The sequence below is a fragment of the Strix aluco genome, chromosome 2, assembly GCF_031877795.1.
Source record: "Strix aluco isolate bStrAlu1 chromosome 2, bStrAlu1.hap1, whole genome shotgun sequence".
In the NCBI taxonomy this organism is placed as follows: Eukaryota; Metazoa; Chordata; class Aves; order Strigiformes; family Strigidae; genus Strix; species Strix aluco.
Window position 1 is genome coordinate 33,572,434 of NC_133932.1, and position 21,789 is coordinate 33,594,222.

At 42.1% G+C, this 21,789-nt stretch overlaps 1 protein-coding gene across 8 annotated transcripts in view; it reads right to left on the bottom strand.

Annotated features, from left to right (window-relative positions):
* The window catches only part of TIAM1 (TIAM Rac1 associated GEF 1), a 189,141-nt gene that overhangs the window by 12,296 nt on the left and 155,056 nt on the right, over nucleotides 1–21,789 (bottom strand). For 6 of the 8 annotated variants that reach the window (XM_074814195.1, XM_074814193.1, XM_074814194.1 and 3 more), the window contains 5 exons: nucleotides 12,077–12,183; nucleotides 3,729–3,908; nucleotides 3,222–3,290; nucleotides 2,800–2,925; nucleotides 1,042–1,150 (listed from right to left, as the gene is read on the bottom strand). In XM_074814195.1, the coding sequence (XP_074670296.1) occupies nucleotides 1,042–1,150; nucleotides 2,800–2,925; nucleotides 3,222–3,290; nucleotides 3,729–3,908; nucleotides 12,077–12,183 (591 nt within the window). Of the gene's footprint in view, nucleotides 1–1,041; nucleotides 1,151–2,799; nucleotides 2,926–3,221; nucleotides 3,291–3,728; nucleotides 3,909–7,411; nucleotides 7,578–12,076; nucleotides 12,184–21,789 lie in introns of those variants that run through there. The other 2 variants (XM_074814198.1, XM_074814201.1) reach the window with 2 other exon arrangements.

Consider the following 21,789-nt stretch of genomic DNA (forward strand, 5'->3'; position numbering starts at 1 on the left):
CTGCCAAGTATTCTTTGCAGCATAGTAAATAAGAGTTTACAAGTATAAATAAAAAGAAATGTGCACAGGAAAAAAAAAAAAAACAAAACTTTTGATTGTCAGGCATCCAGATGTTCTTTGAAAAGTAAGAGCTCCTCCCTTAATGGCACTGCTCCTACAACTGGAAGCATTTGTTTATTTAATGTCTTGGCCAAAAATAAATTGCATGAAGCACTGCTAACTCTAAAAGATTAACACGTTCACAGGGGAAAAAAACATCACTCCAAGGAAAGGAGGCCCATGAGCATTTAGAAGCCAGACCACAGTTAATTTATCTCCATCTCAGCAAGCCAACTTCTACTAGGAATTCATACATAGAAACTTCTCAGGCAAATTGGAATGAAGGTGAGAAGAAGAATAGAGGAGAGAGCATGGTGCAGTTAAAATATTTAGACTGCTTCCAGAAAACATTCTCCCAGGCTGATTCTTTCCTAGTGGCTGTCAGAGTTCAACCACATTGGCTGGAGCTTCAGTGGGATTGCCACTAGCAAGGATTCACAGCACAAACTCTAGGAGGATCCAGAGGTCATTACAAGCATCACCACTCCTGGTTCCAAAGTACACAGTGATCCATTAGCGCACATCACATTGCCCATTTATGAAATCTTTCCACGCCCCACATGACTGAAAAGAAACTGAACATGTCAGGGGAGAATAAATTAAGCATGGGGAGAAAAACTACATGTGAGGTGAATGACCTCTTGTAATGAGCTACTCAAGTATCATTACATCGATGGTGGTCCAAGAACACCCATGGCACAGAGCTCTCTGCGAGCCACTCAGGCCAGATGGACTTACTTCCCTACTGTAAAGGCTCCTGGAGAGCAACCAGGCATGTATGTGCCCTCATTCCTCTGCCACCACTTGCCCTGCATGATTTGGGGTTCAGTGGCCACCTCTCATCATTTACAAGGACCACCTGTGCCAGCCCAAACCCACATGTCACCACAACATCTCTCTCTCTGGATGCTCAGGTCTGTTAGTCCAGCACATGCCTCTTACCTTTCACCAGTACTTTGGGGACTTTTGTGTGGCTGGCACAGAAGGCACTGTACAGCTTGAACCGGTCAGCATAGTAAAGAAAGGATCCACCCAAGGAAAACAACACTTTCTAGGATTTAAAAAAAAAAAAGAAAAAAATAGCATTAGGAAAAAAAAAACCACATGAAAGCCAGTTTTTCTCTTCTGCCAGGTCACCCGAAGTTTCCATCTAGCTTTTGGTTGACAGGACACTGCATTTTTAGAGTGCCCTCACACCATCTAGCAAGAAACAGGCCTAGCCTTGGTATCTGGATTCAGGCTATGTGATTAAGACCATTAGCCAAGTTCCAGTTAGGATGATCTGGAGACACCACTGACTATAGAGGGAACTAAGTTCACAGCTCCAGAATTATATTTAAATGCCTGAGCTTAAAACCTTATTGATCTAAGTAACGACCAGAGGCCACACAGAGGACTGGATGTATCTGACTTTGCAATGGGTCAAGACACCAAGGAGCTGCAAGCAAGGCTATTATCCCTCTGCACAAACACACCAAGGTCTTCACTCACTTGAAAATGAGTTTGTGCTAATGGCCAAGCACAATCTTTCCCTAAGATGTCTATGCCACAGTCAAGCATTTGCTCCACTACCCACTTAGGAACAAGACAACGTGGTGTTGGGGGGGTGAGACAACACATAGGCAGCTTGCCTACAGTCAGCAGAGAGAAGCAAACTGCAGAACTGAAACCACGAAGTCCTGAAGTCCCATTTTGCACACTGATTTCAGACTATGCCCATAGGACAGAACTGAAGGTGAAGTTCGTGTACTTGTTATGGAAAGAGGTGGAAGCAGCAGCACTCAGAAGACAAGGGCTCTTTCCAAAGGGAGGCTTCTTTCACACTCCTCTCAGAGCACAGTGGTCACACTCCACTAAAAGAAGTGTGCCTGTGCTCTCCATTAAGAGAACATTTTCTACAAAACAAAAGCTGTGTTCTAGTTATGCAAGGGTAGTGTTCATGACTGATGCTTATTTTAAACAAGCACCTGATGGCAAAGCCACACGTGCACAAAAAGACAAATTCTTTCAGTAGTTCTTCCAGGACTCTGTGGTAGCTGAAGAGTAATCCCAGTGGAATTATTATTATTCATCAAGACATCCTGTCCTCTACCAAGGTGAGTGCTCAAAGCAAGAGTAACATTCCCCAAAGACAAAACATTGCATTAGCTACTTGCCATATATCCAGTGCCTGACTGCATCAGAAATAAAACAAAATTTGTTTCCACATTTTCCTTTTTTTTTTTTTAAATGAAGTTTATATATCTTTAGTTTCCATTTCTATCTTTGATGCACATCTGATGGTAGTTGGAAGTATTTGCCATATAGTTCCGCTATGCATCAAAAGCCCAAATAGAGAATTCAATTTACAGCTCTGATCTGTAGACCTAGTAGGCTTCTGAACATTAGACTTGTCAGAACAAAGATCATATGTAACTTTCCATTTCCAGCTTTTCCTGACAGCCTGAAACAAGAAATCTGGCAGAATGGCAAAAATAGCATCTAAAAGCACATGACATTACAGATTTCTAGTGCTCTATATGGCTAAATGTAGCATAGACTATAGCTGTAACAGGATGTTTTTCAAAGAGCTCCAGCATTAGCTAAAAATTAATCTCGAATGTAAGTAGATGTAGGTTTTTACATGAATGGTGACAGCAGTCAAGACAAATACAACAAAGAGTATTAAACGACTACTCAGAATATAAACGATGAGATTACCTTAAATTGCTCAACTTTTTCAAGCTTTTCCAGGTCTGGAACCAGCCTTACTCCATCTTCGAGAGTTTTCAAGAACTCTACCTGGAATGCTACCATTTCGGTCAGATTCCCAAAGAGAACATCCAGCTAATAAGAGGAAAAAAAGCAAGATGCTGAAAATATCACTTTGCAGCTAAATCACATTTTCCAGAACTTCAGTATTTCTCAGTTTAATTGTGTAATCAGTGTGATGTCAGGGAAAAAAAAACCTACAGACTGTACATTATTGAGCAGTACCTTTATACTCTACTCAATCCATTATTTTAAAAGAAATGGAATTCAAAATTTCTCCATAGCCCTTGCTTAGGTCAAGCTGGGGGATGTGCGGAGGGAAGGTGTGTGTGTGAGCTATCTAGCAAAAAGATAAGCAACAGTTAACATACCTCATCTGGTGTGAGGAACGTTTCTTTTTGTAGAGGCTTCAGGTATCTCTCCATTAGACAATTTAAGTCCTAAAAATTCAGAAAAAGATTCCCATCTTGGTTTCTCCAACTGCCTCTGAATATTTATTGAGGTGGCAAAGATCATCATTTACCTAGTCTGTGAATTTTTCCCTTTCACACATAACACAAAATAGTCGCATTTCACAGAATTTAAGACAGTAAAAAGAAACATTTGCACAGTTTTACTTACAAAATCAATACCAGATCCCATTAAGCAGTGTTCCTCTGCACACCAGCTAAGCAATTTCAAAGTGATAGCATAAGAATTTGGAAAGCCTACTTATTTCAGAGGTTTAAGTTACTATTCTAGGGACAGATTGTAGAATTTAATGTAAGTTAACTAAGAGATACATGCAGGAAACAAAAGTATTAGAGAAGAAACTAACAAGATTTTCCAGAAAGTGGAGAAATATTAGTAGACTAAAACAACACATTGAGACCCCTTACTTTGACATAGGTGCGTTCTGTCTCGAGAAGTTCACAGATAACCTTTCGCAGTTTATCTGCATCTGTGAGTTGTCTCATGGTGGCCAGCTGGGGTCCTGTAAATTCCTGAGGATGAGCACTTGAATCAGAAGGGTTCATTTCATGCAGACTGCGACAGAAAGCAGCGACCTGCTCTGTACTCTTTAAAAAGAAGGAAGAGGAAAGACCAGCAGTAATATTTTAAGTAAGAGCTACAGGAACGATGGAACTGAGAAGCCTTTGCAGTTAAGCAGTTGCAGCTTGGGGGCTTTTTAACAGGCACCAAAGTCCAGAAGTGCACACATCATTTCATATATTTGTCTAGCCTATCTCTCAGTGACTGGGGATAAGGGGGGGGGGGGGGCGGCACGGGGCGGGGAGAAAAAAGTTGCATAATTCAAGTTAATTGAAGTGCTGTTCAAAAACATTCATGTTTTCAGATAAGCATGAACTTTAATTGAAATAGGCTCATCCAGCCCTTAAGACAAAAACAAACAAACAAAGAGGCCCAAGAATAGGAACCAAAAATGACTGTGCAAACAAAACACATGCCCCAGCCCTCTGCCAGTTCCCTAAACTAGTTTGCAAGGGTCCTGTGAATAGCTGTGTCAACACAGCCAAGGAGACAACATGGAGACAGAAACCTTCTAAGCTGTTTTTTGGGGAAGCAGAGCCATCTGGGGAACCAAAGCCTCTCAAGGCTTCAAACACAAGCTCATTGGGAAAGTAACTGTGTATCTGTTCTGTGTCTGGAAATATGCCTTGCAGGGTGCATTTCTTCCCCATAAGTCAGGTTTTTCAAAGCTGCTACATCTAGCTGATTTCTTTAATGTTTAATCAGCTGTCTATATACATAGACAGTTATCCTCTCTTCACCTCCTCACGTTAGATCATCTTCTCGCATCTTTTGTTACGCTGAAAAGTTTGGAGCAGGTACAGTCTCTGGTATCAGTGACGACAGCCCCAGGCTTCTAGGGTTGCCAAAGCAGTGACGTGACCTGTCTCCATCCCTCCCAGACACCTGGAGGGGGCACAGGAAGGAAAAGAGCTGCTGCACTTGATCACACCTCTCTAACCTTCTGTGGCTAATCCTGCCACGGTATCTTAATCCAGATATAGTGACTTCCCAGCCTGCCTCTATAGCCCTCCAGTTCATACTAAAACAACTGACTGAAAATTAGCTTGTTCAAGCAGAGAATATTCCAAGAGAGGAAAAGAAAAAAAACCAACCAAACAAACAAAAAACAACAAAACAAACAAAGACAGAAAAGCACATCACCACTTTGCAGTTTGGAGACAGAGCTCTGTCCCCTGGGAGATCACTTCACTCCCACCAGCTGGTAGCAACAACATCATCTGGAGCCTGCACTACCCCACACCTTCATGATTACCCGGTGCTGAAACATCCCCACATTTTATAAGCTGTGCAGTCTGCTCACACATAGCTATTTTCCCCCTCTCAGTGTACCTACAACGCCATGAAGCCCAAAAGGAGCATTAACCATGCTAGTGACAACTAAGGGATTTCCTGCTGTAATACAGTTGCTTTCCTTAAAGGTATCTTATAGCTGTAAATGCTCACCTGAGTGTACCACTGCAAGGCATTTTAGTAAAGATGCTTATTATACAAAGGATAATTTTCTTCAGGACACAAGTGTAAGGAACAAACTAATTGTAACCGACTGTCTATACAAAAATGCCTCTTGAACACAGTTTATTACATGAAAAAAATTCATCTTTGGTATCTGAGGTTTAACTTAGATGAGGAAGAAAAGAGAAATGTTGTAAGTTAAGGGCAGAAGGGAGCATTTAGTTGAACCAGTCCATTTCCAACTAACTCAGTTTCTGGTAGTGGCATGTGTCACAGAGTTAAGATATATTAGTCCAAGTAATTCCTTTTATTTCTCAGCAAGGTTCCACCTCCACTTGCCATACTCTTAAGTATAAAGCATATCCAAATTTCTAGCTTAAGTTCGCTTTAGATTTCAACAGGTGAGATGTTGATCCCAACAGCCCCAAATCCACAAAGCGCAGTAGGTGAAAACCTGGCTTCAGCACATGCAAAAAACCCTGCCCAAGTTACCTGCTCTGCTGGAAAGAGACAAAGAACCGAATTAATAGATGTTGATCTGAGCCTGCTGAGACCCAGGATATGCAGGGTTTTGCTCAGAAACATTTAGCTTTGTTAAGACTATTTTGTGAAAGAATATTTGAGGAAGACAATATCCAATGGCATTTTGTTTGAAGAGCCAAATGTATGAATAAAAAGTTATCATGAATGAAACACAGGATGGAATCAAACTCCAAAAATAATCCAAGTGTTTCAAGCAGTTGATGCTTGATACCCCACAGACAGCTCACCACCTTGTGTATGCACTTGCAGTAAGTTGCAGGAAAAGATGGGTCACCCAAAAAGAGAGAGTGAAAATCCACTTATACCATGAAACACCAGCTAAACACTAACAAGTAGCTGAAAACTGGGTAACTGTCATACAGGCACACAGTCTGCCCCAGAAGGAATAGTTACATCCATATGCCAAAAAGGAAGCGTAGATGACTTTTAAAAGCCTTATCTCCACTTGTGCACACTTAATAAACCGCTCACTGACTTCAGCCATGCCCAGCTCCAGCCAACAGCAACTGAGCTCTGCCTTGCCACTGCCCCGCCTCACATTTCTTTATGTATTTCCCGAGTATCACTCGCCCAATACTCTTTGGACAGACAAAAAGTCTCAAGCACAATAATGTCCACAAACCTATTCTGTTGCTTGTTCATTGAACAAACTGACATTTCATTCCTGAACATAATCCTGTCTACTTTACATTTACTTTAAAAAAATACATTCCTAGACAAAAAGCAGGTGCATATTGCACCCAGGGAGGTTCAGAACACAGCTATTTTGCTGAAAACTCTCAAACAGAATTAACAAAAGCCTCTCTGTCCTCATTTTCCTAGTGAAAGTAGATAGAGTAGGGAAGGTCTAGAACAGAAACAGATCCTTTTACCCCCCAGTACCAGCTCTGTTTGCCAGCTGCAACAATGAGAGCACTGAATCAGGATTTCTCCAGGAGAATTACGGCATCACACTTCAGGCACAATTCTGCGAGCAATCCCACCCAGCAACCTTAAAATGAGATGGAGGGCTGTCACAATTGGGCTGTAAAGTGAAGTTTATTTTGCAAGTACATTAACCCCTCCTCTGCAGGGGGCTCAGCAGTGGAGCTAGGCTCACATCCTTCCCATGCAGGAGGAGCAAGTCCTTAAACTCATCAAGCATGTTGATGCTGTCCACAGTGGGGAGTTTTGGCTGCCTGCCCTATAATTTTGAAAGCGGAGTGCCATTTCCTGTTGTGCTGACCGTATAAAGACATACAGGTGCTTGGGCATCAGGCAGATTGCCCCCTTGAATGGCACGCAGCATCTCTATTCCGCCACGGACGGCAAACTCTACACAGTATTGATCTTCCAAACAAAACTCAGGCAAATTGCACCCTTTCATGCATGGCCAGGACTGCTAACGACATTGCACAATAACAAAAAGCCTCTACAGGGTATATATGTTACAGCTCAGCCTGAATGTATAACCTGAAAATTAAACCAGCATGAAAATTCATTTAACTGCTAATTACTTAGACTAGTCGCGTTGCACGGTAGATCTGCTCACCAAATACAGCATACGGTACAGAGAGTCACCGGCTCTCCCAGCGCTTTCGTCCTTGAGTTTACGGTTAACTCTCCAAAGAGCCGACATCACTGGAAAGACAATATTGCCAGAGCTGTCCCTCATCTAGGAGGAAAATCCCAGTTCTCCATAAATCCAGCTGATCCAAAAGGCTTTTCCACTCCAGACAGATACTCTGTGCTGCTTACTAGGCACATAACACAGAAGACGGCTGCATTTTAATAAGGGCAGGCAGTGAGCATATTTCTCTGAGCAAAGCCTTTCTGCATGTGTCATCTGCCGCCGGCCTCATTCGCTCACCACATCAGTTGGAATTAAGAGCCAGCTACCAGTCAAAGACGAGAACTCAACACTGCTTTTCATAGACTCGTTAAGAGGAAAACTTCAGCAGAGAGGCTGAAATGCAGCAAAGCAGAGGTGAAAGCAGCCTGGGAATATAAATGTCTTTTGCCCGTGGCTGAGCACAAGCCGATTGGCTATGAACAGCACTGCCAGAGAATATTAAACATCTGAAGGGACAGAGGCACAGAATTAAAAGAACTTAAAAAAGCCAGTTACGCTACTGGAAAACCTACCCCTCAAATCCCTGTTTTAATCCCTTCACATCTATTGCAACACGTTGAAGGTTTTGAGACTTAATTCTGGTCTTGAATAATGCTGCAGACAGAAGACGACCTATTTTCTCTGAAAAAATACCTCTAAATGGTATAAGCATGTACACACACAGCCCATTACAGCATGCTCCCCCAAGCACAAGTGCTGCAAGGTAATGAGTTTTCATTTCAAGAGGCAGATGTCTTTAATTAAAAACAGGGAGAAATTAGTGTCCTGCAGTATTTTAACTGATGACAGTTTTTAAAACACATCCCCAATTAAATTTAAAGGACCATTACAGGATAAAATACACACAAAGACTGATCTTGAGATGCAACGCAACACCTATTTTAGCCTTTGGTAACCTACAACGTCAAGAATGCACACATATACTCGGTTTTCAGGGTACCTCCTTTGAACGTCAATTTATTCTACAATATTTAAAAGGTCAAAACAGTCAGGTCACCACAGAGGCACGTAACCATTTAAGAAATTACTCTGGTATGAAATGTTCCTGATATTCTGTTGGAGACTGTCAGAGGGACATCATCTAGATTTCATAAACAGCCTGAAACTTGAATTTATATGCTAGATGAAAACAAGCTCAAAGAGGTGGCAGAGAGCAGGCTTTCCTTTCCCCCACTCTTCTCCGTCCCAGCCCTCTCCTTCTCTTGGCTCCCACACTAAACAGGGAGAGAAAGGAAAATCAGGAGTCCAACCCAGAGCAGAAACAACTGGGAGCACAGAGGCCACTGCTAGTTGCATGGCTTAAAGGAAAAGAGTTGCACCCAGAAAGCATACCTGCTTGCTACTGTTTACATAGATTCCAACCCAAGAGATACTATACGTACAAGGACTGGGTGGCACAGGGAAGGCATGAAATTAGATAAGGAGCGAGTCCAGAGAACAACAGCTATCCCACACCACTGCACTGCCAACGTCTCGACCCACCTTGGAAACACATTTCTAGTATTTTATCAGAATAGTTCTACAGACATCTCATTTTTGCTTATTATTATAATGAATCCTTTGACAATAGTGATGGAGAAGTAAACTCTACATTATCAGGTCTTTAAGACATATAGAAGGTAAGATTTTCAGAAAAGGAAGGCATCATCAGAGCAACTGGTGTACCCTCCAAATCCTTCACCATCAACAGCTTGGAGGCTTTTGCAGATTAAGAAACAAATGCACCACTACTAAGGAAACACACACCCACGTGCACACATGCTGGAGGAAGGGAAAGAGACAGCTGGGAGGGAGGAAAAGGAAAAGGGAAGACTCATTCGAGTATGTCCTGTGTTATACATCCACCCATCACCTACATGAGAAAGTTACAGGTAAGTCAGAAGGGACCCGAGCCCAGCTTTTGGCAGGATTTTACAGAGCTTACCTTCATAAAAAGCCTACCCAACCTGTGCTACAAGAGCGGATGAAGGAGAGCTGTGGCACTGCGTTCCTCTCCTTTTCCCATGAATTATTAACTCTCCCCTAGGATCGCTTTGCTGGCTGGAGAGCTGGGAAGTTTCTTCAGAGAAGCTCAGAGCTCTCCTCTGCAGCGCTATCTGGGCATCAGCAGACTGCCAGCACCACGGCACGGAGCTGTGGTGTTTGCAGGACTAAGCCCTGCCTCAGGATCGTGCTATCACAAGGCAAAAGACAACCCAAATGCTATTTTCAGATCTTCAGCTGCTAATCCTGCATCTGCACTGAAAGAAGGGGAACTCTGCATTTAGCTGGGAGGCTCCAGTGTAGTTAAAATGGATTTCCTCTGCTGCCCAGTGGTTGGGTAAGAGTGCTCCTGCCCTGCTTCTGTCAAGAAGGGCAGAAAATAAAGTCAGTCCTGAACTCCAGCACCGGAGGAAGACTGGAAGCTGTGGCAGTAACGGCAATACAGGGGAACATGCCCCTCCTGGTGGTACGAGGGCGGAGTGTTTCAATTCCCACGTATAAAAATAACCGGTGTAAAACAGTCCTGAGGACATCGGCTTAATCTTCTGCGCCATAATCCTAGGAGCATGGAAAGGTGTGGCAGTGCATGCTCAGGAAAACACCTTTGCTTTTTTCTTCACCATACAAGCCGGGTGGTGACTTTCCGTGGAAAAACATGTGTTGCAGACTCCTTACTCCCCACGCAGATCAGCTTTCCCAAGCACACAGAAAATCAAAGGGATTATGAAAACCCTCCCATTGATTGAGCTTTTTTGATTCCCCTCTACCATATACTGGAATTCTCTACAGACATTGCAGAATAATTTGGGGGGTTCTGTAAGCTTTCATTAGAGAGGAACCACAAAGAAAGCCCCTCATAGTACAGAACTCTTCTATGCAAATGGGGAGAGCAGCATTCATGAGTTTGCCAAATTGAGTATGTCGTATATGTACTACTTGTACACGTCCTCCTTTTTTTAATGTAAGACCATTTCAAGCAGTTTGTCCCAAAACAAACAGAATGTGAAGTAAAATGCCTCACTCCCCTCTATATCACAAAAACAAAACAAGACCTATTTCTGAATTTTAAAAGAAAACATGCACTGATGTCGACATTTCATTTACAGCAAAACAGATGTTCCTCCTGCTGGAAACCGAGGCTTGTTAAGGGTTATGAGTTACTCTTCCAATATACGAATATTAAGCATCAGAGCTGCTAATGCACATTTCTCAGTTTAACTGTATCTGCTGAGCCACAGGGCTAATCATGTAATCCTTATGCCTTGCTTCAGGCAATTACAGCTCTGAAGATCCAGGAGGCAAGATGCAAAACGGAACCCCACCGCCTGTCACATAGTTCAGAAATAGAAAGCTACGGAAAACACAGCAAGAACATTTATTCCCCAAGCAGCTATGTGTTATGCTCCGTGCTCTTCCACAGCTCCAGTGTTTAACAGAAAATACTCTTTCCAGAGCATATGACAATCCCACATATTTACAGTTAAAAACCGCAAAGTATCAACAAACACTTCCACTTACTGAAGAAGAAATTCTTTGTACTTACAAGAAGAGGTTCCATAATAAAACCTGGAAACAAACTGTACAACTAATCACCTTCTCTGCATGCAAGCTCTGCATATGTTTCATGCATAGGAACGTTTTCTCTTATCTGACTTCCACTGTCTGGCTATCAAAGACAAAACTACAGACTAACATGACATAAGAGATCAGGAAACAAGAGGTCAAGGTCTTTTCCTTCCTTTCAATACAATGACAAGTAGAACAGCACAGGGACCAACTCAGAACTCACTATAACACATTTGAGTTAAAACGAGAGCTGACAAAAACCACACTTGTACACAAGCACAAACTGAGTGAGATCTGATTTACACTAGATGATTAATTCTGTAGAAAATTAGCTGTAAACTTTCACCATCACCTATGCAACAAATACCTAAAAGCAATTGGTGTCTTTAAAATAATCTCACTTGATTCTGCCTCAAAAGCCCCTAATCATCACACCTAATGTTGTGCAAAGAAAGCTTCCTAGCACTAGAGTAAGTGCAAACTACCAACCACTGAAAAACCCATCCCTTAATAGATGGCAATTAGCAATCCATTTGCACAACCTCTTAGCTATAATTGGAGAGTTTTGCTTCAATTTAAGGTAGATTGGCTATAATTAGTTTGCATTTAAAAACTAGCATGTGTGCTATGCTATCGATTTGATAAAATAGTGTTTAACTTACATTCCTCCTATGCCTAGAAATCAAGAAAGAATAAGAAATAGCAGTAATCCACCTGATTTTGGCTTAGCTGACCTGCTCTGGTGAAGGAGGTGATAAACCAGCCCATTTAAAAACTATGGGGGAATATTATCACAAGATACTGAAGAAGTGAACCAACCTAGACAAAGGCCACAAGTCTTGCTTAAGAGGTAGTGATGTGCCATAATCAAAACTGTAATTTGTTACATTCAATATAATCTGTAAACACCTTAAAAGTAAGATTAACACTTTCCCAGGAAAGATGCTTTAATGGTGTGCAGCTGTGAAGCCAGCACATCAGCTGTGACTGTATTGTGCTTCTGTTCCTTGTCACGTGAAAATGAAACTTTCTCACCTTGCTCATCTTATCGGCCTCATCAGATGACTCCAGGTCTTGCACTTCTGCCTCCTCTGGAGCTGTCTCAACAGAGCTGTCCGGGTCGCCACAAAGCGAGTGCCCTGCTGAAATCAAGATGTGCGTGAAAACCCAACCATAATTTCCAAATATTCACACAGCTCGGCGGAACAAAGAATTCCCATGGAGGGCCAGGCCTCACCTTGCACACAAGTACATGCCAACAACATGTTATGCCAGAGGTACTCAATGACCTCAAAGAACTACCTCGGTTTACAGCAGTGGCCAGGTTTAACTACAGGTGTAAAAATAAACAGGTTATGGCCAGACCTGTTTACTATTCCAGCTATTTAGTTGGAAACTATGAAAGCCAATTCAAAGATAAGGCTAAAACGCCACAGTGAAATCCTTATGTTTAGTATTGGTTTCTTGGCTGGCAAGCAATTGCTACCTTTATAGTTCAGTGGTTTCAAATGGAAACTGCAGTATGTGAACAGCCACACCGTGCCAAGAAGCAAATCTTGCTCAGCCCTTCCTCCGAGTTAAGTGGAACGTGATGATTTTAAATTGCTTGCAGTTTTGGCCTAACACACCCACTACTGAGTTTCTATGTTGATTTTTAAGGAAATAAACCCAGTTTCAGCAGTTTTTAGAAGTCTATTACATTAACTGAAAACTAAATTTCATTTCCATCAGTATGTGGCAACAACGATGCACCCCTCTTCTGGAGACTATGTTGTTGATACAGCTAATAACTCCTTTGCCACTTCTTGTAAGTAAATGATGAATTACCTCCAAATGACAAAAGGAAGATGATAACTAATGCCAGCCTGAGAGCTCTGTGCACAAATAACTTTTCGAGGGACCTCATTCTCTGACTCAAATAGCTTTAAGAAGCAGTATTACTACACCTTAGCCAGTCTTCACATAAAAACAGATTTCATATACATTCAGCTACTAGCTATGGCAAATTATAATGACCAGTGATGGACTGAACTCTGCCAGGAATCTCCTGCATGCCTCAACTGACCTTCAAGCCAGCATAAAGAGATACTTTACAGCAGCTGAGTCCAGACACTAAATCCGTTTACCTCTCCCCTCTCCTCCCCTCAACCCCATAAGGAAGACATTTTCTGTGGTGCCACTTCTGGCTGGATGGGGAAGGATGGTTTCTGAGTATGCCTCCCTGCCTGCATCCTGCCACATGAATAGGAGAGTGAATGTCCCACCAGGGATTATAGCTTTTATTCCATTACGTTCATTCTTCAGGTAATGCAGAAAAGCCTAATCAAAGTTCATTGCATGCAGCAACACATAAAATCCCTGCTTTTTAAAACCCAAGACTCAACAGACTATATTAATATAATATTTGGTTGTACTGTTAACATGTAGCATTTAAACATTTTGGTGGAAAACTGACACATTTCTGTAGCAGAATATAATTTTTTTCAAACCAGTGGGTTTTGGTTTTGTTTGCTAGCCCTACAAATAGAAGCAGCCCAACAGCACACTATCACGTTGTCAGCACCCAATGGTACAGCAGCCACCCCCTCCTATTCACTACTAGGTTGAAACATGGACATTTTACAAAGATTAACAGCGATTTAGCACATCAGATGCAGCACCATTTCTATGTTAGTCCCATGCTGACTCTCACGTTACTTGCTATTTTTCAATTAGACATTTCAGTTTAGGTAAGTCACGTATATTTGTCTATAAGGAGCATTTGCTGTCAGTAAAAAAGACACAGTGATGGCAACACACATCTGTTATATATTTCAGTTAAACACTCTGCGGTTTGGCCAAAAAGGCTGTAATAGTGTGGATGGTCTTTTTAATTCAGATAAAATGGCAAGCTGCTTTAAAATCAAGAGATTTTGAAAAAAACAAACCATGATTACACACATCTAGTATATTTGTTTATACCGCAATATATGTCATGATACAGAAATGATACTCTCAAAGAAATATGTTTCCTAAATGAATAAGAAAAGTTCTGCTGCTCCTTCACTGCAATTGAAAAGCCACTGCTCTTCTTTCAAGGAGTTTTATGTTAACGCACAAGCTGGTGTGCAAACATGTCTTAGGTGAGGTTCTCTACATTAAGACTGAGGGCAGAGATCCAGGTCTGGATTCCACAGTACCCAACTGTCAGCTGCTGTTCTTGCAAGCTTTCAGCCACCATTACCAAAAACAATTTGCATGACTGTACAAGGTTTCCACTTTGTTGAGTACGGAAATAATTTGGAAGAATTGGAATTCAGAAATCCAGAAATAAATTCAGAACATATTCAGCATATTGAGATGGAGATAAACTGGACATCAAATGCAACTAAAAGGACATAAAAGGTAGTTCATAGCTGAGCTTCTGGAAGACATGCCTCTCTTCTGAAAAGCCAGGGTTTACCTTTTAAAAAGATGTGCCTGTACGGGTTGTTTGGCAACACAAATCTATTTGAAGAAGTGTTTTCTTCTGTGAGAAATTAGGTTTTATGAGCCTTGCCCAGATTTTATCAACTTGGACTATCAGCTTTCTGGTCTCTCTATTAATGTGTGAGAAAATTCTTAAAACCCTTAAGCTATTCATTAAAAAATAAGAGAAAAAATGTGCTATGTGTCATAATTTGTTTTGGGCAGTCTGTGTTTTTTCACTGCAATTAACTTCCCATTATAAGCTGTGTGAAATACATCTTACAGCTGTTTCTCACCCCAAGCCAAGGCAAATAATGTTTGTTTGGGGGTTTTCAGTTTTTGCTTTTAAGCTACCACTTTTCTTTTCCTGTATATTAAAACACCACTTAATCTGTTTCCTGCAGTATAAACACTTCTACCCAGTAGACAGCAATCTTTCACTTACGCCTTAATGAGCAGTCACACAGTACATGTGCTCAGGGTATTTCTAATGTCTTAAGCTGCCAAAGCCAATGTCAACTTTAGCAGGTTTATCTGCTGGTTGTTAAATACAGGCAATCAGTTCAATAACGCAACACATTCCTGTCTTTTAATACCTTCTAGTTACTGTCTCATTTCTGTCAGGTTCATTACATCATTTTATTTTTGCCCTGTAAATCTTTATTTAGCTCTGCAAGGAGCTCTGAGGACAATGTGCTCACTTCCTTCTGCAGCACCTGAACGCTGCCCAACCACTACCATTTGCTAGGAATGATAACACATGGGCTTCACCTGACACTAATGAACTAGAAAGGGAAATCCAAAAAGCAGCAGGAAAAGAGGGTCAAATCCATGTGGCCATCAACACAGATGGAGGTCACACAAGCTCCTGAGTTGTCTCAGCAGTGTAGTATCTGTGACATTATGACTAATACCCATTAAATAACTCCTACTTATGGCTAGAACTAACAAAATAAAGGGAGGTCTTATATCACTGGAGCAAAGGTGCTGGGGCTTAAAGGCCTGGAGAATCACATAAAGCTTAAGCACCATGCTAACACTTGGCTAAAACTTTCCACGGCTGCTGCTTCCAATTTGCAGGGTTGCTGTTGCTCGAGCTTTTAATGAGACTTCCATGATATTTGGTACCGCTCTCAAAGCCTGCTTCTTGGTGCCAGATTATTTTTTTTTCAATGCAGTGGAAATAAATATTCCTAGCCAAGCTCTGTCAGCTGTGGTGCAAAGCTCAGAAGTGCACATCCTACTAACACAAAAAGCAGCATACAAATCAGAAGGCCCTGCCTTACTGCTGAGTAGGTGGAATGGGCAATACTGAACATAGTCCTCTCAGCGGCAGCAACAGCAAAGTGCTGGCAAGGGCAGCCATCTGCCAGCATGTTACGTGCAGTGAGCCAGAAGCAACAACAGGCTCAGATGGTTGAAAGCTTTGGTCAGTAACGTTAAGGTGCCTCAGTCTCCTAGGCAGGTTGTTTTACACATATCAGCGCTCCACACAACACCCTGCTGTGCGACTGAGGCAGAGCTCTGGGACTGCTGCAGCCAGCCAGCAAGTGTCAGGGACTGAGGAGCTCAGCCTGGTGTCCTTTCCTGCCTGCCTGCCACCGCTCACTCCCTGCAGAAGGTGTGTTGTGTTCCTCTGTACTTCTTTCACCAAACTCAACGATACTGGAAGTCAAATACAGCAACTGCTTAATCACTTTCATCAGGAAAGAAGGAGTGACCCCCATCTGAGCTGAAACCACAGAAGAAATATGGACCAGACAGAACACGACTACCCCAGCTGAATCCCAGCCAAGTCACTCGGGTGTCTGTGCTCCTGCGAGAAGTGCTGCAAAGGCTTCAGTGGCCAAGTGCTTTCAGCAGCTCATGTTTGACTGTAGTCTTAAAAGAAAAGAGTATCACTTACTTGGGCAGTTCAACAGCAATCTCCTTAAACAGAAAGTGTCTGTCTAAATGGTACTGGGGAATGGCCCTGTTATGACAACAGAGTACCTTTCAAAAGAGACTCTGTCATAAATGCAACAATTCTAATACAAACTGTTAGGGAACTGTCTCTCAGATTAAATTTTTATTTAAGACAAAATTTCACCTATAAATCTACAATAAAAAAGGTAATCATGCTTTTTTTTTTCTTTTTTAGAAGAATTCGGGTTAGCTTTGAAACACTGAAACATAAAAGAAGAAAACATCGTTTTTAGACTGGGGTATTCTGTCCCATTGGGAAGACCCACAGAGTTGATAACATCTCCAAAGACCTATAAAACCCAGCTACAACTATCACAGTTACAGTCAACTGAGCAATCAAAGAACAGTATAGAAACGAACTGGAGAATTCTGCCTTTCCTAGAGAGCTATAGAACAAGCCCCATAATTCTCTTTCCCTTTTGACAGAATTCTATTGCTTCCCTTTCCATTTCAACTAGGTAATAAATTGTACAAATATAAAAAAAATCTATGCTGATTGTCATTTAATTCATTCATTCTTCTCAGGAAAAACACAGATTCAATAAAACCTTCCCTGCACAAACTGTACCACGATCACTTTTCACCCTCCCCAGGTCAGGAGCCTGTAATATACTTGAGTAATATGCCCCTTTGGAATAAACAGGAGTGTTGATGGATGCAAAAATGAAGCATGTGCTCAGGGACCTTGGAAACCAGGGACACTGAGATCAGAGAAACCTGCCTTTCCTTCTGCAAGTCCCGCGCGGCAGCCTGGGGCTTGCAGTGACGGCAGGGGGAGCGGCAGTGCTGCAAGAATATCAAGATTAGAAATCCACAGGTAAGGGAGCAGCTATGCTTACTGCAGCTAAAATGGAAAGGGTCAAAAACCCAAAGCTGCAGAGCAAAAACTAACGTGCTAACAGCCATGCTGCTTATTTCAACAGCAGCTCAGGCAGACTTTAGAAAAGCCAGGAGTGAGACCTCTGAACGCAATTCTGACTGAGGGAACATCCTTGAGCTTTGGCTTTTAAGCTTTTAGAAAATAGATCTTGTGAACAACAGTTCTGCATGTCTCTAATTATATGCAAGACCCTCAGATTGTTGCTGCAGTAAATGCCCCTGGAATTGTTAAATCAAGCACTGAATGATAATATTTTTAACGTGCTACAAAAGGTATGAAATTAGTTGTCTGCCTCAGGAAAATAACCCTGAAGAAATTAAGGTTACTGTTAGTCTCAGCTTGTTCTGAAATCCAAATTACTTAGCCTTAGGGGACCTGTGACAGTATGAGGATGGAATGAAAAATAGTGGCCATTCTTATAGTGCAATGAAAGTTTGTTTCAGTTTTATACCATAGTCTTTAGAGTGTGTGTTAGCTTCAGCCTCTGGTTCTCCTGCTTTCTGAATGACAAAATAATAAACTCCTTTAAAACACCTGGCTGCTTCATATCTAGAAGTTTAATATATGCATTCAAAACAGGAGTATACTTTCTTTTTTATCATTCATACATTCTGCACACTGATTTGTATGGCTCACAGTTATCCCTGCAGAGTTATTCCTCATGCTAGAGGTCTCCAAAATACAGGAGCATTCAAAGCCTAAACCTCAGAAACTCTACCCAAAGTAAAAAAAGTAGTTAATTGTGGGGAGACCACAAACAAATATGGATACCGCTCCCCACTCCCACTCCCAAATCACCTTCTCACAGCAAAGTATCTTCTTTATGATTTTGGGTAGATGTGAGGCTGTGTTTCTAGCTTTCAGACTCTCGTTGCCTGGATTGAATGGAGCATGGGGAGACAAAACACTCCTCATGGGGAGGGGAGACAACTCTCACTGATCCTTTTACGCAGTAAGGGAACATGCTGAGGGGCTCCAGACAGAATGAGAACTAGTTCTCCTCAACCAGATTCATGCAGACTGCATTAGCAAAAGAGAAGACTGAAAGCCAGGAAAAACAATAGTAGATGAAAGGAACAAAACTTGTGGCTTTGCAAGCCTGATGCAGCACAAATGCCTAGGGGAAAGAATATATCATACCCACGATGATATTTTTCACATCAATTAGAGATATAAAATCCAAGGTCGTTTCAAGAATAACCTGTTAAGTAAACAAAATGAAGTAACCACTGCCACAGAGCTGATTTGCAGCTCTAGCCCTAACCTCAGTATATACAAAGTAGTTCCAGACAATGAAACAGCTGTAAGAGATGTATTTAACAGGAGGGCTGGCGGTCACTTCAGGGAGGTCGACTCCCAGAATCACAGACCCGTTTTGCTCCTGGCAGACCTCCCACTGAGGAAAACAAGGCATTAGGAAAGCTTCCTTAAAAAAAATGTAACACAACATCTTTCTGTTAAAAACACACACTGTGATTTGCCTCACACAAGAAGTCTACCCTTTCCTGCCTTCATAGCCGATAAAGAATTGCTAGTGAAGAAGATAATGACAGAACATCAGCATGATCAGCACAACCAGACCCCGAATTACTGGAGAATGGATGTGTCTACCGGTGATTTATACCTGCTGGCTTTCTGGCCCAGCAATGTTTCACCCCCCTGCTGAAAGGGGGGCTACACTACTTCAGGACCAAAGAAGAAATCTGCATGCTATAAATAAAGCATATAACAGAAATCACTGAGCTGATTTGCCTAGCCTGCCAAACTGCCAGTAATCAACAAGGACACAAATAAATGGGTCAGTGGGTATTTCATACTTGACTGCTCTCTACAGGAAGCTGTGGAGCCAAGACCAAATACCTTAGATACAGCCACAATGTCCCAAATAAAAGCACATACCCCTTTTTAAAATGTCTTGTGTATCCCATTTTATGTAACAAATCCCTGAAAAAGCACAGGGCCAGAAGAAGAAAGGCTTCAGTAAAACACTGTGTTCTGCAAACACCTAAATAGAGAGAAATTGATGGGGAAGATCAAAACACCTGCCTCCCAATTGCGCACTTGGGTGCAGATCCTTGATTTCACTCCCACCTCAGGCTAAGTCATCCCAAATTAGAGCATCGGTGTTATTTAGCTTTAAATACTGTCGTAACATCGTTCTTCAGAGGTGTATTTCACATGGCAACTACAGGCACTTTCAGAAGCTGCCAGAGACACCTGCACATCTTCTGATGAGCTATTGTGCTGCTTCTGTTGGTTAAAGAGGCATTCTTTCTCCTTTGAGGAGGAACGAAGGCGATTCCCACCTCAACGTTTACTGCATTTTGAAGGAAAGCAAATGTCAAGAGAGCTCTAGCTTCTGTGCTGCCTGCCGCCTAAAAGAGAAAGTGAAGGATCTGACTACAGCACACCAAAAGAGAAGGGAAGCTGTACCAAGAGAAATCTGAAGGGAAAAGGAAGCCCCAAAGCTTAGTCCCAGTCCTAGGGAGCTATTTAGGAAGGAGGCACTTTGGTCGACCAGACAGTTCACATTCTCACTGCAGGACACAGAAAAACAAGCAGTCGTTCCACACCACTGCGATAACCACAAAAACCCATCTTGGGAGAAGCTTATAAAGGAGGACAGACATGACTCAAGTTGAGAGCAGCACAAAGGAAGTCATGTCTACAAAGCAGCAGAAGCCAGAGGTCTGATTTTGCCGTGCTGTGTCCATCAGCCACATCCTATGTCTTCATTTCACATGGGGCACGCAGTGTTATCACTGGACAGTGTTAAAAGGTAAATGCTAGGCTCTTCAGACACATTTGGCAAACCACACACTATCTCACCCTCGGCAAGGGAAAGGACCCCTCAAAGACACTCAAAATAATGATGCAGAGAACTGACAGTGGCACAGAAACTGCTTGTTGAGAACAGCTGTTGAGACCCTGTGTTTCGAAATGTGACTGCCTTAGAAATCACTATGTTGCGTAGATACGAAAGTCCCAGTTCCCAATTCTTTGCACCCAGGGCAGACACTCACTTCAGTGAAAAGTCGGGGTGCAAGGACTCAGCACTCAAGAGTTTCAGTGAAAAAGCACAGGCAAGGACAAAAGGATGGTGTGGCAAAGAGCTGGTGTTAAGTAGGAAATGGGGGCATCTTGTGGCCAGCTATAAAATGTACAAGATGAGCTTGATTTTTTAGTACAAAAGCGTAGCTGGGAAAACTTCAATGAAAATGAAAAGGGGAAATGTCCTTCTGAAAAAGTTTAAGTGCCTTTGGGGGTTTATCCCACATCTTACATAAGGTTGCTTTTATCAGTCCCCTCAGAGGTATTTGAAATAAGATGTTTTTAAGCTTTGTTGTTCATGCTATTCCACTTGCTATGAATACTATACTCCCCAAAGTCAGACTAGAGGTCCATCTTTCCCTTTCCCCCCATCACCCCAACAATGGCATTTTTGCTAGGTCACTTTCAGTCAATATTTCAAGCAAAATCAGAGCAGCATCCAGAAATGTTGGACGGCAGGCTGTACCTCCCTGACCCTTTGCAGGCAGACATGAGTCAGCTTGGTCCTGAGCCCAAGCAAACTGTCTTTCACTGTGGCTCATTTGCTCCAGCTCAGCATCATGCTAATGCACTCACACTGCTCCTGGGTTAGCTCCAGCTTGCACCCAGACTCACCCCAGAAGCCCCTACATTGAGCGATTGCAGTAATCAAAGAGACATGTCCTGGGAGAAGGCTGACTTTAACACTAGTGAAGTGCATTAACAGTCCCACTCCTACTCCAGCTTTTTATTCCAAATGCCCAAATAAAAACCATTTCATAGTTATCAAAACAATTATTTTGACATCTTTGAAACCTTTACCTGGTGAGAAAACAAAGTATTTTGACATATTCAGATGCCATTTACTTTTGATTGAAAATCAAAATTTACCTCAGGTCAGAATAATTTTGATTATCTAGAAACTACTTCTTTTTGGCCATTCTATTAATTTTTCCTGTATTTTAAATTAATCTCAAAAAACTAAAGCAAGAAGGTACATCCAGTTCCTCTTCTGTTTTTGAGTACAGGGGGGGAGAGGTAACTAAGCAGGCAAGGGGAGACATGATGCAGGAGCTTTCCTGCTGTCCCAGTGCAATTCCCAACACTGTTGTTTTACAGAGGTAATGGCTAGCAACCACCAAGGGGGCAGACCTGCTCTTCTGCAGCCATTTCTCTTATCCCAGCACAGATGCTTGTCCTCACCTCGTTCAAGAAGCTAAACTAGTGGCAAACAATTCACATTTGCTAGGGATTAATTTTCTGCCAGGTCAGTTCTCTGAACAGGGCAGCATGGTGGGCAGGAATGCCCCTTCCCACCACAGTGTGCTGTGGGACCAGTTAGATATGTTTGGCTGTAATGTCAATCCCTAACTTTAGGTGTTTTGAACTGTCCTTGTGAGTTATTTATGCGTCTCATCAAACACAC